Source organism: Spermophilus citellus, assembly GCF_964194105.1.
Source record: "Spermophilus citellus genome assembly, chromosome: 8".
Lineage (NCBI taxonomy): Eukaryota > Metazoa > Chordata > Mammalia > Rodentia > Sciuridae > Spermophilus > Spermophilus citellus.
In genome coordinates, this window is record NC_138189.1 from 114,731,086 (window position 1) to 114,754,833 (window position 23,748).

At 31.6% G+C, this 23,748-nt stretch overlaps 1 protein-coding gene across 1 annotated transcript in view; it reads right to left on the minus strand.

The window, feature by feature from the left end:
* Window positions 1-1,418: 1,418 nt before the first annotated feature.
* Window positions 1,419-23,748, minus strand: part of CCSER1 (coiled-coil serine rich protein 1) — a 677,753-nt gene continuing 655,423 nt past the window's right edge. The window contains exons 9-10 of the mRNA XM_081304852.1: window positions 13,831-13,908; window positions 1,419-1,622 (exon numbers count right to left, since the gene is read on the minus strand). Coding sequence (XP_081160978.1) covers window positions 1,563-1,622; window positions 13,831-13,908 — 138 coding nt within the window. The 3' untranslated portion in view covers window positions 1,419-1,562. The remainder of the gene's footprint in view (window positions 1,623-13,830; window positions 13,909-23,748) is intronic.

Here is a 23,748-nt window from a genome sequence, read left to right on the forward strand (position 1 = left end):
ACTGACCCATAAGCATGCTCACTGATGTACATTCAGCATTGGTTCCAAAAGGAAGAAAGGGAGAGAGGGAGATAGTGAAAAAGAGGTATATAGAGAGATCGAGTCCAAAACAGCAGCATAAAATAGTTTACTGGTATTAAAAAGCAGTCTTGAAATTGTACCTCTGAGGTAGTTGGCTTATTTAGTCTGTATGACAGTTTATGTATGACAGTTTATGCTACCTTGTTTTTGTGAAAGTAGCATTCTTGACTTACTCCTCTTGCAAATATGTTTTTATCTCTGTAGCTTAGTCAAAATATCATATTTGTATTCTTTCTTCTTCAAAAGACTATTGACCATTGAAATTAATCAACATCTTTATCCGGCAAATGTTTTACTTAAGATGATGGAGTTTTGCATTATCTGCACTAAAAAAATGTCATACTCAAAATAAGACAATTAAAAATGAGATAAAAATAATAAACTATGAAAACAATTGGAGAAATAAAAAATGTTTTTGTATCTTGGATTCTAAAAGGATGCTTTAAGGGGTGAAATCAGCAAAAGCACATATCATGTGATAGTATAAATAAATACATTTATAGTTTTATTTAATAGCATGGTTTATGCCCAGCATCTGATTATTCATATTATATGTTACATAATAACTCAAATAATTCAATAAATTGTGTATTTCTGAATGTTACCATCATTAACCATGGCTATTTCATGGCTTGTATGTGAAATAGAAAATGTGCTGTCCTGTCCTGAGCTCTTTGGCTCTCCTATTGTCCTGCACAGTTCCCACAACAGTGCGTCATTCAGAAGTGCCTTGCAGCCACCTGGCTGTTTGATAACTAAAATGAGCTATTATAGAAAGGCAGTAAACAGGAAACACAAAGAAATTGGGGAGCAATACCAAGTTCAGGATACAGACATCCTTTTATGACACATTAAAGAAACATCTTTCAGTGTGAGGTCAGTAGCCAATAAGCATTTCTTCAACTCTTTAAGGTTATGAGTAGGATTTCTTTTTTTTTTAATATATACTATAGTTAAGACTCTTCAATACATATTCCATTTGAAAACACTATTTTTATATTAACACAAGAGAAAAGAGGTTTCAGATAAATTAGTTATTCAGTAGGAATTGTCCCACTGAGATGGGAGAAACTAAGGCAATGTTTTCAAACTAATCTACTCTTCATACATGATGAAAAAAATGAAAACTATCACCAGAGAGACAAATGATATGGATGAGAAGGTTGAGTAACAACATTTACTGCCAAGTGGAATATTACATTTTAGAATATTTGCATATAGAAGTAATTTCTATATAAAAGTATATTTTTGTTTTTAAAATAGAATAGGAATAAAACAGACATATATTAATTGACTCTTCATCAATAGTATGTGTGATTATTTACAAATACAAAAAGTATAAAGTATCTGGAATGAAAACATTTCTGTATCACATATTCTGAGAAACAGTTAACATATGGAATACTAGAAAAATTGATTTTACTCAATATTTAATGTCACAGATTAGTGATGCATTTCTTGTAGTCAAATAATGATTTAGCCTAGGTTGAAATATGTACTGGTTTAAATAAAACTTCAGTGCATGTAGGATTCCACAGGGCCTTGAAAAGAAGAAAACAAAAAAGAAATGAATGATAAATTAATAAAATGAAATGAAATTTTAAATGAAGATTTAAAACATTTAAATAAAAAACAGACCAACATAAAACCACTGTTAATGATTTTTCTAGTAAAAATTATTATTAATATTTGTAAAGAATATATTAATAATGTTTACAAACTCCCAACTTCTAATTAAATATATTTTGCTACAAAACATAAGATGAAAAACAGAAGATAAATCAGCAATATTTTATTTCTTTGGCTTTGTATGTAGGTTCAAAAATAACAATTTCACTCAACTCTTAATGCATTCCTCAAATAGAAAACTTCAAGAAAATTAAATAATAGGTAAATCTCACAAGGCTCTCCTGATATTTCTGTAAAATACTGTTACCATTCAAAGTCCTAAATACAAAACTCCAAGAATTTTTTTTTATCCTGCAGCAATTATTATTATGATCCTTAAATCACTGAACTTCATCGAAACTGTAACAGTTAATTAAAACAATTCAAAATAATTCACTCAATTTTTAAAAAGAATTCCACTTGAAAGGTAATATGTATGAAAAAAAATACAATATCTAAGAAGTGAATAGTATGCTGCCCACTTGCATGGAATGTGCAATTTTTGTTGGAGAAATATAAGTGAATATAGGAAAAGATGAATCATCCTATGTAGCAGTAGGTTGTCAAGATATAAGACATGTCAATATTTTAAAAAGATGAAAATACATATGTCTGGTAAATGTAAGAAGGTAGGTCAAATATGACTGAAAGTTGATAAAGGAGATAAAATGGTTAAAAAATAAAGTCTAAACAACTGAAACAAAAAATAGCAGTCTTTACTGAAGCAGTTTAGGTGGAAGCAGTTTTGTTTGAGAAGAGCAAGAGATAAAAATCACATAAATAGTAAAGGGCAGTATTCTAGCAGTCATGCAGGCTTGCAGGCTGGTTAGAGGAATGTAGATTGTCTTATAAAGCTTCCTGAGAAATTTTGTATGTGTGTGAGTTTAATTACAAGCACAACATGATGTTGTGTACTTGTGTTCATTTCTTTACAGGTTTATGTATAGTGCTGTATAGATTGGAATAGACCTGTAAGTAAGAAGACAAACTAAAACCAATGTGAGGAAGCCCTAAAACACCAGGCACTACTGGAAGGCCATCATTCTTGGTGACCTGATTTCCACTGTCAAGATGCTCATTGTGGTTATGTGAACTGCAGCTCTATTCTTAAGTGCAAGATCCTTAGAAAGGTATTCCTGAGCTTTTCTAGCCCCTTCTGTTCTCCCTTGTTGCTCATAATCTCACCTTCTTGCTTTCTGTTTTAATGGTCCTTATCACTGTTTACAATTCTTTTTTGGTCTCTTTGATTTTTTTCATTGCTTGTCTTTATTCACCATAATAAGAGGCTTTTGTAAACAGGTAACTTGCATGTCTGTTGTCCACTTTTATACTATCAGTTCCTGGACCATATTTTTTGTGACTATAAATGACGAAGGATGATATACTCAGGACCATAATCACATGTTACACACAGAGGTAGGTGTGTATTTGAAAACCAAACACATTCTATTTTTAAAATACAAAGACCTACAAAATAAAAATTATTTAAAAGATAAAGGACTACATAAACATTAAGGTGATGCCTATTATTCAGTGTCTGTTGTACACATGCAATTTGAATAAATGTGAAAAGTCAGAGGGAATATATCCCTCTATTCTTTTATGTAATTTAAAAATCAGGATACTCAGTTTCCAGTACATTTCAAAGTTCCCTACTATTCATATATTACATAAAATTTTAACCTGAATCCATCTTTTAATATAATTGAAAAAAGCTGGTAGAATGAAGGGAAAAATACCATAATGGGTTGAATGTGTTCAAAGACACAAATGTCACTAAAATACATGATGGTAACATTTTTCTTTCCGTAAAAGTTTATAATGTTCTAGGATTGGCCACATAAGAAGGGTGGACAAGTATGATACTTCTGTGTTATTTTTAGTTGCCAAAATATGAAGAGGACTTCAAGGAAATATTATACCTCCACTAAAGATAATAAACAGCTTTCACTGACTACTCCATATTAACAATGATAATTTGAAAAATAGGATTCCTTTTATGTTTAACTGCTCTGGAGATATTATAAACTAAGAAAATCAGCCAAAAATAAATTAATATTTGTGAGCTTTAAAGTATAATGCATTCAATATATTTTCATATTAGATACTCTCCAAAAATTAGCATTTATTTTTAATAATTTACTTTAGAAGACTCAAATATTTGTTTTCTCAAAAATTAAATACCCATACTAAACATAATTTCATATTCCTTATAGCAACAAGAATTTGCTTTTTAAACAATACATTTTTACACTGATAGTACATTTTATTATTTTAAAGGTATATATGTTCATTGAAAAATGTGACAAAAGAGGTAAGCATTAAAGGAGGAAACACAATACCACCAGAGATGATCACTATACCAACCTTTGTGTATTAATTTTTACTTATTTTTTTTCCAAAATAAGACCGTATAGTGCAAGATGTTTTTTACATTACTGTACTTGGGTGTTCTCTCTCTCTCTCTCTCTCTCTCTCTCTCTCTCTCTCTCTCTCTCTCTCTCTCTCTCTGTCTCTCCCTGTAATGACCTTTATTTGCTCATGTTAATAAGTTTCATCTAGTAGCAATTCTTGTTAAAATTTCCTCAAATGTCCAACAAATACATGTTACTGTTGGACTGCCCAACTCCAGATTTAGTCCAGGACTGTGCATGTTTTTAATTTTCCTGTAAATAGGGAAGACTTTTCCTTTAATGGGAAAACTTCTAAGTCCTAAGAAAAATGGGAAGATGTGCCGTCAATACCCACATAGCCCTCACCTAGTTTCACTAAAGGAATCCTCACGGCTGCTTTCTGTGAGCGTGTGTGTGCATGTGCACATGCATGTAGGAGGCTTACATTTGTCATTTTGTCTCTTCAATCCAATGGAGAAAGTTACCTGATTTTTAATAGCATTTTCTTTTAAAAGGGTTCCATATCAGTTGTTTCACAGAATTGCAAATCTTTTATCCATTCACCTCTGGGTTTGCTTCATGCACAATGAAAGTTAGGCTTGTAAACATGAAATGGTTTCAGGTCAGCAATTTTTAGCTATTGCTTTAGAGTCTTCCAGTGGACAAGCTTAATGAGTATGTGAGTTTTTGAGTGTTTTTATGTTTATTTTAGTATATGAAAAAGGGAAAGGTGGAAGAAAAACAACTTTTAGAAATGTAGAAGACCACACAATCATAACATCTAAATCATGCTTATTTTATGGTTTATGTAAAACATAAATTCCTGTAGTTCCATATTTCAAAAGTCACAACAGTAAGCTATACTTCTGATGTTATTGCAAAGAAGAAAAGTTTGTCTTTCAGACTTAGTGTTTGTAACTTTCCCATTAATTACAAAAGACTTCTAAGTAGCTTTTTTTTGTTTGTTTGTTACAAGGGTTTGAACATCAGGGTGCTAAACCACCAAGCCACATCCCCAGTCCTTTTTTATATTTTATTAGAAACAGGGTCTTGAGGAGTTGCTTAGGACCTCTCTAAGTTGCTGAGGCTAGCTTTGAACTTGGGATCCTCCTACCTCAACCTCCTGAGCTGCTGGGATTACAATATAAAGCCATTTATAAATTTTTTTTCCCTTTAGTGCTCTCTGATTATTTAAAATTCATCAAATTGTAATTATTTATCAAATCATTTTGCATCTTTATTTTGAAACACTAATTATCTAAACATTTCAATGTTTTTTTTTTTCCCCTAAAATCAAATCAGATCTTTCACTGGCAAAAGATCTAAACCGTGTATTCTTACATCCCAAAACATGAATCAAATATCTGAAAACCTTTTTGATGAACAAAAACAATTAAGGGGGTAATTCTCTTTACAGAAATTATCCCTTTTTGTGTTCCTAAACAAATCTCCAGTAGAGTTGTCAAAGAGAACAGCGTTCTACTAAACAGGAAAGCTGAAGGGAAAAAATAATTAATTAAATTTGACAGCTCACTGAAACAAAGGCTCAGCCATGACATTAGCAGAGAAGCCAGGAATTAAGAGTAGTGTGAAAAAGAAAATAACTGTCATACATATAACATGGTAAATTTGGTACTATTATTGTTTTAGAATGTCTAATAGTTTTAAAATTATTGCCTGTTGAAAGATTAATTTTTCTAGAGTTAAATTTGACTATTGTCTTTAAAATAAGCCACTTTAAAAGTAATTTTTATCAAGTATTATGAAGTTGGGCCATAAATATGCCCAGTCAATAGCTGTATAAATATGGTTTAATCACATTAAAATTTAAGCAACCATTTTACACATTAATGTGGTATGATTTCCATTAAATCTTTTTATATACATAGACAAATTAATAGATTCATGCCTAATAACTTCTATAATATGAACAATATAGCAAATAAAGTAGATTTTTTGTAGTCCTATGTCATATCATACAGTTTTGTGTGTCTTTGTACTTGTTTATTTACAGAGTATGCATTTTGATGTACATACATTCATGCACACACACATATTTGAGGTAATATGAAATATATATATCAAATACATATAATTTGAAATGATACAAATATATTTCAAAAATATATATAATTTGAAATATACAAACATATTTCAAAGACAAATTTGCTTTTGCAGATTTTTCTGAATATAGACCATATCAAAAGAAAATAGCACTTTTGATCCCAAATAATTCATATAAAATAAATCCACAGAGATTTACTTTAAACTTGTACCTGATCAAAGTCTTAGAACTATTTAATACCTATTCTAATTAGCTATAATTGCATTACATACCATAAATAGGCACTGAGAAATTAGGAATCTATACTTTGTTTTTCCCCCAAAGAGGAGCAAAACTTCCTTCAGAATGGCCTCATTATGCAATGCCCTTTAGCACACTATTTACTGAAAAAAACTAAAGTCAAAGGAAATATTAGAATATTTTGGAATTAAATTTAGATTTCCTATACAAGTAGAAGTCTATGATTTGGAATTAGACAAACTGGGAAACATTTCTTTTCAATGAATATATATGTTTTTCCCCTCTATTACCAATACTACCACTAAATCAACATAGTTTCTGCAAATATCAATGGTTAATAGTTTAATCTATATAAAAATATTGTTGTATGTAGACTTTTAAAACACATTTTTAATCTACAAACCATAACTGCATACACGTATGGGATAAAATATGGTGTTTTGACATAGTTATACAATGTGGAATGATTACATCAAGCTAATTAACATATCCATCACTTCACTCATCCTTTTTTGTGATAAAATATTCTTAGTTATTTTAAGATATACAGTACATAGGGTTGATAATGCTCTCTCAGCTGTGTAATTTCAAAACTTATTCTTCCTAACTGAAATTTTATACACATTGACCATCAACTTCCCTATCTTCTCCTTCCCTGTGTGCTTTCATCGTTTCATTTTAATGAATATTTTCATGATTATAAAAACTTTCATAGTTGACATCTAGGCTTGCTATTTTTTTTCCTACAAGGGTATCAATCATAAATTCTCTTAACAATATGTTGACAGTTAATTGGTACTAATTCTATGCAGTTATCGCCGAGTTCAAGATCTGGAGATGCTCCAGGGAAGACAAGGCTTCAAAGATAGGAGTTTAGGAAGGAGCTCCCAGTGTGATGCTATAAGAGCAACCACATATTGGCACTTGTGTTTTAAAATCACTGGTTGCTATGATGATCTGCATTTCATGCAGTTTTCTAAATGGCATACAGTAATCACTTTCAAGTAATTGTTGGATATAAAAAGTAATATAGAATGATAATATGACAGCAATATCCTCATCTGTATGATTTTTTCTGAATAAAACAATGCATACTGATTTGTTATAGATATTTAGTACTGTGAAAACATTAATAATTTATTCATTAGTTCATGTCACTACATAATTATTGAGTTCTTTTCGTATTTGTGTATATTTCTTTTCATATTTTTATTAGCACATCTTACGATAAGAAAGTACTGATATACAATGAGGTCGATTATACATTTAAAGGAAAGTTGGCCCTTCGAATCCACAGGTTCTATCTGTGCAGATTCGACCAACAATAGATCATAAATAATCAGAAAATTTGTATTAAACACATGCAGATTTGTTTATAATTCTCTAATACAATTTAATGACTACTTGCATAGCATTTACATGGTATTAGGTATTATAAGTAATGTAGAAACGATTTAAAGTATATAAGAGGATGTACACCTGAGGGTTTGGGTATCCCATGGGGGTTCCTTGAATCAACCCCTCTTGGATACTGAAGGATGACTATGTATATAAATTCAGCTTTGCCTGCTCTTGTTAAATGGCATATTCAGAAGAGAGCAAGATGAACATAAGTGGGAGGGAGAAAAAGGGAGGAGGAGGAGGAGGAGGAGGAGAAGGAAGAAGAGGAAGGATAAGAGGAAACAGTACAAAAACAAATAAACATATAAAAACGAATGCATATATGCTGTGGTTGATCTTGCCCAGCTTTCTCCTCAGTGCTTTTGCCAAGTGAATATACATCGAGGCCTGAGTGTCATTTTTCCCTCAGGGGGCTGTGTTTTTCAAGCATTGAGTCTGTTGATATGCTGGATCCATTTCTAGGTTTAATAGTACAGAATGCATTTTTTCACACTTCATGGTCTATAAATGAAGCTGACTATTCTTATCTAGGGATGTGGCAAAGGTAAAGCAATCTGTTACTGACTGAGGGGCTTTGAGGAATTTTCATGTATCACATTACAATTTTTTAAATTAAATATGATTTTTACTTCACCTTCTTCAAATTTCACATATCATCCTCAAACCTACTAAGATTACCCTGTTCAAATTTGATCATAGTCCTGACCCCTACCTGATACACTCCCAATTATCATTTCCTCATGTATTTTTCTTTCTTACATTGCATGTAAGCACTTTCTAATATATTATATAATTTGCTTATTTATTATATCATGCTTATTGTATAAGTATGCCCTTAGCAATTGCAAACTCCATGTGGGAATATTTGTTGTTTTGTTAAAGAATGTTTCCAAATACCTAGAGAAGAAACTGGCTCCTAGGGGAAATAGTAATATTTTTTTTAATTAATGCATGAATAGATATTCAAAAGTGATGCCCTTAGAACATTACTTTCGAAAATCTACCCATGCATTAATTCAACAAATATTAAGCCTAGATGCCTGTTACATGTCTGTGGCATATAATCATGTTAATATTTTTAATGAATGTTCTTGTCTAAAAGTTATCTTAAATGTAATATGAAAGATAATGTCCAAGAGAAAACTCAGAAAATGTAGCTCAGTTTATAAATTTGATTTTTTAAAATTTATAAAATAAACAGAAATGTCTGAGATAAATGAATAAAAATAAATGAAGTGTGTGGAAAGATTTTTTTTCCCCCTAACAAATGCCAGGAAAGATGATAGCAATGAATGAAACTTAAATAGAAAGCTTTAATAAACGAGTTTATCAGCAGCTGGATGAGAGAGCTTTAATTCAAAGTGATTTAGTTCTTAGAATTGGGCTTAATGCAAAGGCTAACATAAATATTAGCGTAACAAAAAATAGTCCCTTCTCTATCTAATAGCTAATAAAACAATTGCGATAAAGCTAATCATTTTTATTTTTTAATGAACAGGACATGATAAACTATTTTCATATTTTTAAGAACTCCCCATAATACCCTGTGCCAGAGCACATGCAAAATTAAATCTAATAAAAGTAGTAGAGATTGCAAAATACAAAGAAAATTGCATTGAGAATTTTGTCAATACGGGCATTCATAAAGCATACACATTTTATTATTATTATTTTTATTTTCATAACTTATAAATAGAAGCAATAATTATAAAACAAATCTTTTTAAAAATAGTTTTTAGTTGTAATGGGTATAATACTTTTATTTATTTATTATGTGGTCCTGAGGATCAAACCCAGTGCCTCACATGTGCTAGGCAAGTGTTCTACCACTGAGCTAAAAACCCAGCCCCTGTGAAGCAAATCTTATCACTTGGAAAGTACATTAAAATATTTGGAAAACAAACAAAGGAATGAACATCCATTACAAAATTGATTCATGCTTTTTTTAGACCTGACTGTGTGATACCACAATCTGACCAATTTTAAAGGGACACATAAAAATCACTAATGATATTTAGACTAATATAAATTAATAATAATTTACTATTTAATGAACTATCTGATAGCTTCAAAGCACTTAAAAAAGGTGAATAATACCTTTCAAGTTCAAGACCAGTGAACATTAAATATCAGTGTAAAACACTAATAATAAAAGTTGATGCAAGAAAAGTAGGAAATCTCTTTACTTAAAACTATCACGCTTGGCTTAAACAGAATTTAGAGATTTTTGTGACTATGCAATCAAAGTTATACATTAATTGAAAGGAAAATTTATACTTAAAAGAATAAAATGTATTTAAAAATCTTCCATAAAACCTAACAAGCAAGAAAAATACTATTATTAACATGTTAAATTAATAAAAGTAGTGGAATTTTCCTACTCTCAGGATGTAAGTTTTTCACTATAGTATTTTGCCTATTTTCTCTCAAATATTCTAATCAAAAGTTATTTTCAGTAATTCAAGCTATAAAATATTTATGAATAGCGTATGTGCTATGTTGAAGCATATATATATAGTTGATGCAATCAGAAAAATCTTCCCTGCCTGTTAATGTAATTTTATAATGGGCAACATTGCTACTTGACTATATCTATTCATCTTCCATCATGTTTTAATAACACAAATGACACCTAAGAAATTATTCTTTGATCTTTCAATAAACTAAGCCTGAGCAGACAGAGGAAAGTGAACAGGGTTAAATTGGCATTGATTATTTAAGACACATTCATCATTTATTTAACAATTTTCATCATCACAGAAGTATTATAATTATGGGCCTCTGCTGAGACACTTTAATTTGTTTTATAAAAAAATTGTACTAGGTGCTTTAGAAATCAGAGCATATTGTACACTAACATTAGTTTCTAAACTCCTGATAAATCTTTTTAGGACAGAAGTTTACTGTACAGACCTTTAAATTTACTCACTACAGTAGATTTTTAGTGAGTAAATTTTTCTTTGTACCTTATTCAAAATGTGTAGCAACAATGATCTTTTTAAATAGTGATATTTATGATGACTCGTAGTCTCATGGTCTCATATATATTAACATTTATACCCATGAAACATTATCCTGAATGATCAGTAAAGAACAGTTTATGGCCAATATTGGCAGCTTTAGAAAGACGATAAGGGAATATAATTACCAGTCATAATGAACAAGATTTCTATAAGATTTTTCCTTTTCTTCTTTTAAGCACTGCTTTTAAATTATAAATAGATATGACACATATCTATATATACTATATTTGTGAAAATTAACATTGAATGTAAAAATTGAATACAAAATTAAAAATGAAACATTAAAACAAGATTATAAAATAAAATTATAAAATCAAAATCAAAATATAAATATATACATCAAAAATATAAAACAATATGAAATTAAATAATTAATAAATTTTTATTTTTTATGTAGAAATATTCAATAATATTTTAGAAGTATATTAAATGTCTTCTGGTCATGGGAGAAATTATAATATAGATGAATCACATACTTCCAAATAGTAATGTAACTCATCATTCTTAAAGTATTTTACATATTTATAACTTGTTTATTTAAAATATTTCCCTCCCCAATTTTTTACATACAAAATGCCCTATTAATAAAGTTATATCCACTTGCCTTCATACATTTTTATTTGTTGATTCTGATTAATATGCCTTTGAATGCATCAGTAGGAAATGTGAAACATGAAATCTTTAAAACAGATTCCTATTCTATTTTAAACAACTACTCAAATAATAATATAGACTTATATAAGTGGGTTCTTTAAAGACTCACTGCCAAGAAAGAATTATTTCTTAATTCAATACAGTCAAATACATTAAGCTGTTACAGTCATATATAAAAACAAGCTAGAAAAAACTAATATTTTAGGAGGAATACTATTTTCTATGGTTTAATTTTTCATTTTTATTTACATGTTTAGAAATATAAACACTGTTGACATAAGAAATTTTGTAGAAATGAGAAAATTATAAGACACAGATGGGCACATTCATAAGAGGCTGCTGGTAGCTACAGTGTTAGGATATAACAGTTCACAGCTTAGCTGTTTCCCCAGAATTATCATCCATTCCTCAGTAACCAATCTTCACATGTAGTCCCTGCTAGTGTTGCATTTTATATTCATGTTCAGTCATTCAGGAAGTTAGAATTCAGTCTCCCAAACATCTTTTCATCGAACGGATTAAAGTGGACTATTTGAGTTGACATGCACAGTGTGTTTCCTTTTCCTTCTTTTAAGAACATATTACTTTTTACACAGAGTATACACTCTCACAAAGTTTATGTGGTAGTGGGCAAATGACTTCACCTTTGTGGAATTCAATCAACTTACATAAAAACTGAGGGATTTGAAATAGATGGATTCTAAGAAAACCTGTAACACCTGTTATGTTGGAATATAATTTGGTGGGAATTATAGTTTCATTGTTCTTACTGAAAAACTCTCTGATGTGCAGATGTGTAAATTCATGGGCTATTATTATTTCTAAAAATCATTTAGATTTATATTCTAGGTACTGATATACAAATATTGAAAATTTTTTCGGTGGGAAACAAAACAACTTCCAAAAGAGATAAATACTGAATAACTTGTAGTAAATTCTCTTCAAACTCCATAAAAAAACATTTTCTTTTAAAAATAATAACCAGATCAGTAACCCTGGTGCATGCCTGTAAGTAATCCCAGTAGCTTGGGAGGCTGACGTGCTAAGCAATGCAGTGAGACCCCATCTCTAAATAAAATACAAAATAGGGCCAAGTGCCCCTGAGTTCAATCCCTGGTACTCTGCCAATAAATCAATCAATCAATCAATCAATATCATGACCATCATCATTTCAATAATGTGTAATGCTAGAAATCAGGATGCATTGTGGTCACAAGATAAAACAGATATTTACATTAAAATCAATGTGATAGAAAAATTCAAAAAAGCATAACTTTAATGGTTTTTAGAAAAAAAATATAAAGTCTATAAGTATCTGAAAACAATTTGTGTCAGAATTTAAAACTTTCATTTTTTCCTTCAAAAACAAGTAGTTCTATATTAACTTTATTAACACAGTATATTAATATAGTGTACAGGCAACAGAAAAGTAACAATCACTTTTATGTTATTTCATACAGTGAGGATACACAGATAGTGAGGATATACATCTTCATAAAACTTGAAATTATTTCTGTTCTACCTATTTTATTTTGTCAAAAATGCTAAAAATATAAATAAAATTTTTAAGTAGAAGAGAGGGTTCTCTCAAGTTTTAGATACAAAATAACAGACAATTCCTTTATTTTTCATTGAAGGAAAGTTTAACATTATGAATTCAGGCAAAATATGAATTTCATAACTGTGTTTAAGAAAAGATGGGTATTCATATCAAAGATTTTCACAATCATCCAGTGTTATTAGAAGCAATGTGTATTAAAACATGTTTTACTATCCTATTTTGAGAGTTCAAGTATTTCACACTAAGAAAAAATACTTTCAATTAAATTACTTTCTGTTTCTTGCTCTGAAGTCCAACAGCCAAAATATAGAGTAAATTTCTCTGTAAAGGCATGTTTCCTTTTGTGTTCTGGCATGTAAAAAATAATGTTCTTGGCCCTTGGCGATTGCAGACATAAGAATTTTATTAAATTGTTAATAAATAAATTAGCACTTTCTTAAAAATAAATTGCCCTAATATTCCAGTATGTATCTTCCACATGTCTGCAATTTCACAAACCCAAATGAATGTATTAGAGATGTTGGTTTAAAAACATTAATAACACATTGTTATGCTAGTTGGTGCCTGTAATTATCTTTTTTAGTTCTGGAAGGTATTTGGGGATTGTTTAAGAGCAAAAGACGAATGGTGTGCTGTTAAATCCTGTTAAATCAATGCATAGACACAGCAGCAGCAGAGGTAAATAAGCTGTGGAGGTCTGAATACCAATAAAGAAGATAAAAATGGTTTTACATAGCTACTTACATCACAGCTTAGAAGTTCAGTCTGTGTAGATTTATCTACTCTTGAAGCAAAAGCCTTCTGTAAATGCTGAACTTTTTCCTGCAAAATGAAAAAAATAATTGTATTGTTGGTAAGTCATGTGCTTCTATACTAATAGTCCCCACTTATTGAAATATGATTAGTATGCAATTCATGATCTTCTCAGTGTGTACATACAGTTGGTGGTTTTCAAATCAGCCTAAATATTGATAGCTTTAATTTTCATGTCACAATTATCCTACCTTAGGTATGTTTTCTTCTTTCTAGTCTAGAAGATATGGAGTCAAAGTCATAGTTGATTGTTGGACACAATTTGCTTGAATCTAAGACCACCTGTTTATATTAGCTGTTTTTTTTTCAAATTTTTTTAGTTGTAGATGGACACAATACCTTTATTTTATTTGTTTTTATTTTTATGTGGAGTTAGGGATCAAACCCAGTGCCTCAAACATGCTAGGCAAGTGTTCTACCACTGAACCACAATCCCAGACCCTGTGTTAGCTGTTTTTTCATAACTAAATTGATATGAGTTTGTTGATCTCATTTCAAAATATTTAAATTTCAAAGCATTTTCAATACATGAGAGAGCCATAAGATTCAATTTAGTTTGTGTAAAAATTTTTATGCTTCTTAATTCTCTCTAGGAATCCCTACACATTTGGATGTCTGTCTTTTAAGGAACTGACACTACCCCAACCCTGTGATAACTGGGTAAGAGGAGGAACACATGAAGGAAATCTGGGGTTTCATATTTCAAATGCAAGGGTACTAATTCTTGATCCATTTATTTAACTGGATTTTGGTGTGTGGGCTTCTTTTCTCATTCCAAAACCTTTACATAAAATAAAACAGGATCATGGACTTAATTATTATGTAATGTGTTTACAGCTGAGAGATTTGTTCTCTCATGACCACATCTCATGTTGGGTTACTACTGTCACTCTTCCCCCTGCTACCCTCCTACCCCCACTAAAAATTAAACACAGTGACTAATGAGTCACATCCCCAGCCCTTAAATATTTTTTTTTTTTAAAGAGAGAGTGAGAGAGGAGAGAGAGAGAGAGAGAGAGAGAGAGAATTTTTTTTTAATATTTATTTTTTAGTTCTCGGCGGACACAACATCTTTGTTGGTATGTGGTGCTGAGGATCGAACCCGGGCCGCACGCATGCCAGGCGAGCGCGCTACCGCTTGAGCCACATCCCCAGCCCCAGCCCTTAAATATTGAGATAATATTTTCCCAAGTTGTCCAGGCTGGCCCTGAAATTTCAATCCTCCAGCCTCATCCTCCTGCAGTAGCCAGAATTACAGGAATATACTACCCGGCCTGGCTTCTATTACCATCCATTTTAAAAAGAGAAAATGCAGCTTAAAAAGTTTAACTTAGTTCCCAAAGAATTTGTTTCAACTAGCCTATGTTTAGACTTCACTTAAAGGAAAATTCCTTTCATTTTCTTTTCTTCTGAATGCTTAACAAGATAGTTTTATAATGCATTAATGATTAAACACAAAACAAAACAAAAAAATTACAATTTACTTAGAATTTTCCCAGGATTTTCAGTAGTTATCAAAAATCTCAATCCAGAATTCCAATTACATAAGTTTCTTCCTTCCCCTCTCACTTTTTCCTCCTTGCTTCCTCACTTGGTTTCCCTTTCCCTCCCCTCCACATCACTCCTTCAGTTCTGGGATTTGCAAGATTACTTGGGATTTTGAATGAATTCTCAATATAATTTAGGTAAACAGAGTTTGTTTTATTGTAAAACAGAAAAGAAATATTATAGGTACTTTTAATGTCTCATACTTTCTAATATCCTTAGTCATAAAAATTCTAGTGCAGCTATTCAGACAAAAATGAAAATTAGATTAGACAATTCAAGATGTGATATGAGGTAAAACTGATAAGTGTCTGAAAAAATTTAAGTGAAAATGTGGCTGCATTGTCCAACTTAAAAGGAGCTGGAGGGCTGGTGCTGTAGCTCAGTGGCAGAGCACTTGCCTAGCATGTGTGAGGCACTGGGTTCGATCCTCAGCACCACATAAAAAAATAAACAAAGGCATGCTGTCCATAAACAACTATAAAAGAGATTATTTTAAAAAATGAGCAGGAGCACATTGTGTTTATTTAGATGTATATTAGGAAGGGTGTTGGAGAAGAACAGGGAGAGTTAAAAAATAGGTACAGAAAGCAGTAATGTTTGTTATCATTGAAAGGTTGCTCAGAAAAGTTTAATTATCTATTTTTGAGGTAGATGGAATCATAAACATCTGAAAAGTAAATCTCATACACAAAGTATATAAACTTTGTGTATGAATTCGAGAGCAAGAGAAAATAGCTAGGAAAAGTTTCCATTATGCTTCACCTCACATTTTTATTGTTAAGGGCTTCTGTCCTAGTATAGGAATTGGAATGGTCTGGTAAAGTTGGCCTCATTGGGCTGAGTAATGAGTCTAAGGAAATTCAAAAAATATAAATATAAAACTCAAATAGCTTCATAACCAATAGCCTGATCAAAGCAAAACAACAATAATTTTAAAAATACCTAATGAGGGCTGGGCTATAGCTCAGTGGTAGAGCACTTGCCTAGCATGTGTGAGGCACTGGGTTTGATCCTCAGCACTACATAAAAATAAATAAATAAAATAAAGGTATTATATCCATCTACAATACACACACACACACACACACACACACACATATACATATATATTTAAATACATATATTTTTAAAATACCTAAAAAAAACAATTACATTTAGACATAAATAAACAGACACATATTCAATCAAAAAGTCATTATCACTCTTTTTTATATATTTGGATTTTGTATTATGTATGTATATGTGTGCCATATTCAAAAGTGAAGAGTAATTATAAGCTTCTAATAGACAACTTAAGTAACAAAAATAAAAAATTAAAAATTAAAAATCTATACCCATCACAATATATATACTTGTCTTTAAGTTTCCCTTTTCAAATAATAACAATATCATTGGGATTTTTTTCTTATTTAAGATCAATAAAACATATACAGTAAAACAAAGAAAAAAGATTATTATAGTAGTGTCCATGAAAAAAAATTACAAAATGGAAAGAAAAAGAAATTTCACGATGTTATTTTTGCTGATGAATTATTGTGTGATCTGAGTCTTGAATTTTGAATGTGGAAATTTTGAATATTATATAATATTGCTACTTGAACAAAAGTATAGTGTTTTTTTCTCAGCAAATTTCTAGGTTATTTTATTTGAGATTAAATGTGATATAATAACTATGTGTACAAAAAATCCGACTACCATAAATAAATGCATAAAGCTAAAGGAATATGAGTTACACATTTACTTGATTATATTCACATTTTCTTTCCTTCTGTAATCTTTACCACTATAAATATTACTAACAATAATGGATTCCATTGGTAGACTGCAGGTTTTATGCCAGGCACTGTACCAGCAAAATAAATAAATAAATAAACACATAAATATACATATATATTACTTGTTTACATAGTATTTTCCCACTTTTAAAGAACAGGAAATTTATTCTTAGTAAGATTAAATAAATTCCTAAAGATCATACAAGACAGTAAGTGGATAAAAGATGAAAACCTAATTTTTCTCTCCTTAAACTGTGGTGCCAGGGCTGGGGTTAAGGTTCAGAGATAGAGTGTTTGCCTAGCACATGGGAAGCCCTGGGTTTGATCCTCAGCACCACATAAAAATAAATAAATAAATAAATAAATAAAGGTATTGTGTCCAACTATGACTAAAAAATAAATATTAAAAAATATATTAAAATAATAATAATTTAAAAAACTGTGGTGCCCTTTCTATATTCTGACTCTGGAAAAGCTTTACAAATGTTCTGTCTCCAAATCATATATGCAAAGAAATATACCAAATATGAGGTTTTTATAGTTACTTCACAGCCAATAATTATAGGTGGTTAATAAAGCAGTATTCTTGATATTCACCCTACCCATAGTCTTTTGGGGATCTATTAAGTTATTTTACTTTTCTCTGGAAACACTTTAAGATTACTTAATATTTACTGATGTATTTCCTTTAAAGGTTACAATTCCACGAAATACCCATTACTATAAATATTATCAGTAATGCACTTTGGAGCATGGGTTACAAATAGAATGGCTATTTGCACTATAACACAAAATTGGAAACAAGATGTGAAAAAGCAAACAAGTAAAAACAAATTTTGAAGAGGCATGAAATCCTTCAATAGCAACGATATTATCAGTTTAAAGAAGAGAAAATATTCTGTTTAAGCTTTTAGAATAGGGTCAGGAGTGTGTATGTATTATACACTGGGTAGTGATAGAATCTGTCTTCACAATACATGCTTTCCACATAAAAAGTTGTTCTTTAATATCTCTTAGGATTTTTAATTTAAATTTCATCAAAAATGTATTTCTATTGAATGCTAGAGGGAAAAAATAGGTACCACTGACTTGTGCACATTTTACATTTGCATTTGTATCAAGCACATAGCACCGAGAAAGTATTGAAGGGGAGGAAATGTGATATAAACAAAAAACAAGATAAAATCATGACAAGCTAGTGAAACTAATTTTTTTATATTAAGCTTTAATGTTTTTAAATTGGTGCATCATGATTTTACAAAGTAGCAGAATTCATTGTGATAAATTCATATGTGCACATAACATAATCTGGTCAATTCCACACCTGTTACATTCTCTTTCCCTCTCCTCTTTCCTTCCCCAATCCCAATTCTCTCTCTACTCTTCCCATCTTGCTACTTTAATTTTTTTTTTATTTTATAAATACCATTTTCCCCTTTCTTTCTATCTTTCACATATGAGCTAAAACATCACCCTTTACTTTCTGAGTCTGGTTTATTATGAAAACATATGACCCTTGACTTTCTGAATCTGGCTTATTTCACTTAACACATTGCTCTCAAGTTCCATCTATTTTCTTGCAAATGACGTAATTCCATTCTTTGAAAACTCCACTGTGTGTATATATTCCACATATTCTTTATCCATATGTCCATTAACATGCACAACTTGTCTATTATGAATTGTGCTGCTAAACCTGAATATGCATGTATTGCTAAAGCATGATGATTTTAGTTCTTTGGATAAATACTGAGGAGTTGTACAGCTAGGTCATAAGGTGGTTCTACTCCCAGTCTTTTGAGGAACTCCATACTGATTTCCATAGTGGTTGTATTAATATTAATCCCACATCTTCACCAGAAATTTTTATTATTTGTGTTGATGATTGTCATAAAATCATTTTTTTCAAATGGCTTTGTCAAATCAAACTAAACCCCTGTCTCTTCACCAGAGACAAGATCAATTCAAATGGATTAAAGACTTAAATGCAAGACCTGAATCTATGAAATTATTAAAAGAATACAGGCAATATCTCAGGACATTGAAATGGACAAGGATTTTCTTGGACAGGAATCTAAAAACAGCACACTAAACAATAGTTAGAATAGATAAATGGAATTGTATCAAGCTGTAAACCTTTGCCCAATGACTATATCAGAAGTTAATATAGGAAATTATGTGATAATGATTAAACACTGTGGTATGAACTTTGAATCTGAAGGGGAAAATGCATCTGAATTGTTATTCCAAATTGGCAAAATTTGGCAAATAGTAGGTTAAAAATATGCTTCAAATAGCATATTCCTAAATTTAGATCCTAAGTTATGAAGCTTAAAACTTTATGCTTATGGAAAGAGAAATTGTTGAAAATCTTGAAAATCTGACACTAAAAGAGGGTGAAAGCTAACCTTTACAATTTATCACATGAAAATTCACAGTGCTCTGAGTCAGTTTAAAGCTAGAAATTAGGTGTGTCAAAAATAATTTGATCATCATCTTGTAATGGACTTTAATGTCAGTGGTCAATCAAATAAAAAAAGAAAAAGAAAAAGAAAAAAAAACTATAGAGAAAAATCACTGGAACTGGTACTATGACAGCAATGCCAAGGATAAACTCAGGAATGAAAAGGCAACAGTACACAGATACCACTGATTATTTTCACCCACCTTTAATGAGCGGATATCACTGAAAATATCAGTAGAATTATAAAGCAGCACAACAGTGGCCAAGCAAACAAACCTCCTTATACAGAACTTAAAATTTCTGGAAACAAAGAAGTAGGTGTTAAACTTTATTAATGAAATTCAGCCAAAAATAACAAATTCCCTCCTCTTCAAAGATGATAAAGATGTTCTTCAGGAAGCTGGTAGAGAACCTAACCTAAAATGACCTTAAGAATTTGACAAGAGTCTCCCATGAGAAGAACCCAGTGAACAAGAAGAACAAGACTCCTGGACCTAGAAGAAAGAACAGTAAACACCTCTAACCAGACCAGAGCAACAGAAAACCTGGAAACTTACCAATCAGAAAATATCTGCAAGTTCTAGCCAGACTGCCTACTGAGTACGGGCTATTCCACCAAGACAAGTAACCCCGTATTTCCCTCCATTTCTTCTTACTCCAGACAGACTTGAGCCTGTCACCTTGTTCATGGGCCTACAATAAAGCTCTTTCTTAGGGGACTTTTTACCTAGCATCAAGGATTTGATCCTTAGCACCACAAAAAAGGAATAAAAATAAGAACTATTTTCACAAAAACTTGTGCTATAATATTGGCTTCAGTGTACATGCTGCAAAGAGCTCTTGCTTAGTAACATTGATATTAGTTTTTGTTATGGGAAATTGCTAACATAACAAAAAATATAGGGCAAATAATAAAAAAGAAATACTATGCAACCATCACTAAGCTTCAAAAATTCATATTGAAATTTAAACAAGAAGTACTGATGCTAGCTGTACTCTTTCATAGCTCACTGTTCAGTAATGTCATCTGACTTGGAAGAAGCATCTGTGTTAGTGGACCCAGATCTGACCATCTCCATGCCTCCACCTATATGGACAGGATTCTGTCAGGATTAGGCAAGTGTCCCAATAACAGAGTATTCCTTCCTTCCACATCATATCCAGATATCCAGAACACTGGCACTGAGTGCCCAATTCACAGTATATTTGGGTAAGTCCTCCTAAGGGTCAATTCAAAAATCAGTCATGAGTATCTGGTTGGTGAGGTATGTGGGGGATCACACATGTGTTCATAAGACTTTGAAGGATAGAACCTGTGGTAGACTGAGGCTAGGTATGGCTAGAGCCAAGGTCTGCTCTCTTTATGTTGCTAAGCACCTGTACAGAATGCTATGGAGTCCCTCAAATATGTGCAATTTGAACATTTTTTTTCCAAATTACTAGCAAAGTATATTTGCCAAGAGAGGAGAATAGAGCAAATTTTATTCAACAGGTTTTTAAAGCATGATTTATAACCTTAATATGAAGACACATTCTGTAAACCCCTATTTATAAGGTTGGCCTGGGACTCACCAATGTTAGTTCTGTTACTGAGATGTGCTTTCAGGTGTTTTGGTCAACACACCTCAGGGAAAGCATTGTCAGGTTTTAAAAAGGTGTAGAAAAGTACAATGAAGAGGTTTATTTTATGTTTATACGTTAAAAAATGGTCAGTATAGTAAGAGCAAACAGAAAGGTGAAATGTCAGTAAATCAATAAAACAAACACCTGGAAAACATTTATTTTCATTGGATCTTATGATAACTGAGCCAGAAAAACTGCCTGACATGTGCCATCCCCCAGAGACCACTTTCAGACTGGTTAGTAAGTGGTTTTTACAAGAAATGAAGCTTAACTCATTACACAGCATATTTTAAATTTATAAGATTGCACAAACTAAAAATATTTTAAAATTTAAGAAGTGTTTAAGTCACTTAAGAAAGAAACAGACTGACCAAATGTAAAATGTAATGCTAATGTCTTTAGAGACAAATTATGAGGAATATTTGTATCTCCATACCCTTATCCAATGTTCTCAATGCAAAGCAGGTGGGGTTTCTTAAAACAGAATTAAACGATGCTTTACATTTCAATTCTAACATTGCTACTCTATTTCCAAAGTTTTTAGAGCATGTTGCACTACATATAAACACCAACAAAGTTTCACTAATGGTGGATTAAATAAGTATTTATTTCATTTACTTAGTACGTATGACAGACTAAATCCATTTCTTCTAGTTTAAACTTCTTGTCAATGATGTAGAGCTAAATTTAGAAATGTGAAGGTGCTGGTTTTGAATTAGGTTCTTTAGAGGCTAAGAACATGAAATTTCAGGATAGTAACAGTGGACTTGTAGTCACCAAACAGGAAAATGATGAGGGACATTGTAACTAGGAAACAGCTTGCAGCTGTCATTCTGTCACTGTAATATCTAAGACATCAGTTAATCACAACACTAGAATTCATTTCACAGTCACATCCTCCTTCATTTTATATCCCCTGCCCTAGTCCACTACCTATGTGGCAGGCAAACAGGAGAACAGAGACATGTGCTGGATTAAACAAGTACCACCAATAACTTCTGCTACAATACCCTGTGTACGGAGTAAACTCCTCATGGACGGGGAATGTTGTTCCCTCAAAATCTATACCACTTAGAAGCTATGAATGGGATCTGATTTGGAAACAGTGTCTTTGCAGAAGTAATTGAGGTAAATGAATGGATAAATTCATGAATCTAATTTGCCTGGTATGCTTAAAAGAAAGGCACATTTGGAAACAGTAATACAGACACCCAAAAGAGAAGGCTTTTCGAAGACAAGAGGTAGAGGTTAAGTGCACATCTACATGGCAAGCAACTTTTTTTTTAAGGAGTGGGGTTTATTCAAGTGCGAAGAGAAACAGATCTCTGGCAAGGGCAACAGGAAACTCATTAGCTGGTCCAAAGATGAGCAACCTCAAGAATTTCCAGCAGCCACAGAAGGTGGCTGAGGCCAGGAAGGATCCTTCCCTAGAACCTTCAGAAGAAATGTGGTTCTACCAACACCTTGATTTCAGTATGTCTGTCACCAAAACTGAGAATAGATTGCTACTGTGTCAAGTTAGCCAATGTATGGTACTTTGTGACAAGACTCGCAGGAAACTAATATTCCCTCCTAACTGGTTTTCAACTACACATGTACTTTCTTAATTTCATATTTTCTGTCAATAATTGCAAAGTAACATGGAAATATAATTTGAATCAATCTCTCTTTTGTTGAAAACCCGGTAATAATTTCCCATTCCTTCTGGTCAGGTATGGCAAGTGAGCACCACATAAGTAGCTCATTCAAACTGACACAAGTGTCAAATACATAATGAATTTTGAAGAATTAATATCAAAAACTCTCATTAATAAAATATCCTATTAATGACTTTATACTTATTACATCTTCAAATCATACTATTTTGGAAATAGTAATTGAAATGAAATGCACTTGAAATATTAAATTATAGAAGTGACCACCACTTATGGCTTGTTCTATATTTCCATTGCACAGTTTGGCTCCATAGAATAATAAATTAACCTTTTAGCATGATGTACAATCCCTGCCTCCTATGGCCCTAATGTACTCTGCTAAGTTCACATCATACCACCATTCCATTTGCAAACTTGACTCTCCTCACACTAATCTTTCAGTTGCTTGACTGGACTAAGAATTTTCCCACATGAGGAACTTTAACATGCCATTTTTTCCATCAGGAACATTCTACATATTAAATGTTACCGTCTCAAAGATTTTTTCTTTTTTCTTTCTTTCTTTTTTTTTTTTTTCGTGGTACTGGGGATTGAACCGAAGGCCTTGTGCATGTAAGGCAAGTACTCTACAACTGACTATATTCCCCAGCTCCAGAAATAAACTTTTAAAGCAGATTCCCCTCTCTAGATGATTCTCTGTCTTAATATCTCTCCTCTCCCTCTCCCACCCCTCTCTTTCTCTCTCTCTCCCCCCCCCCCAATGAATTTCCTTTTGACTGGCACC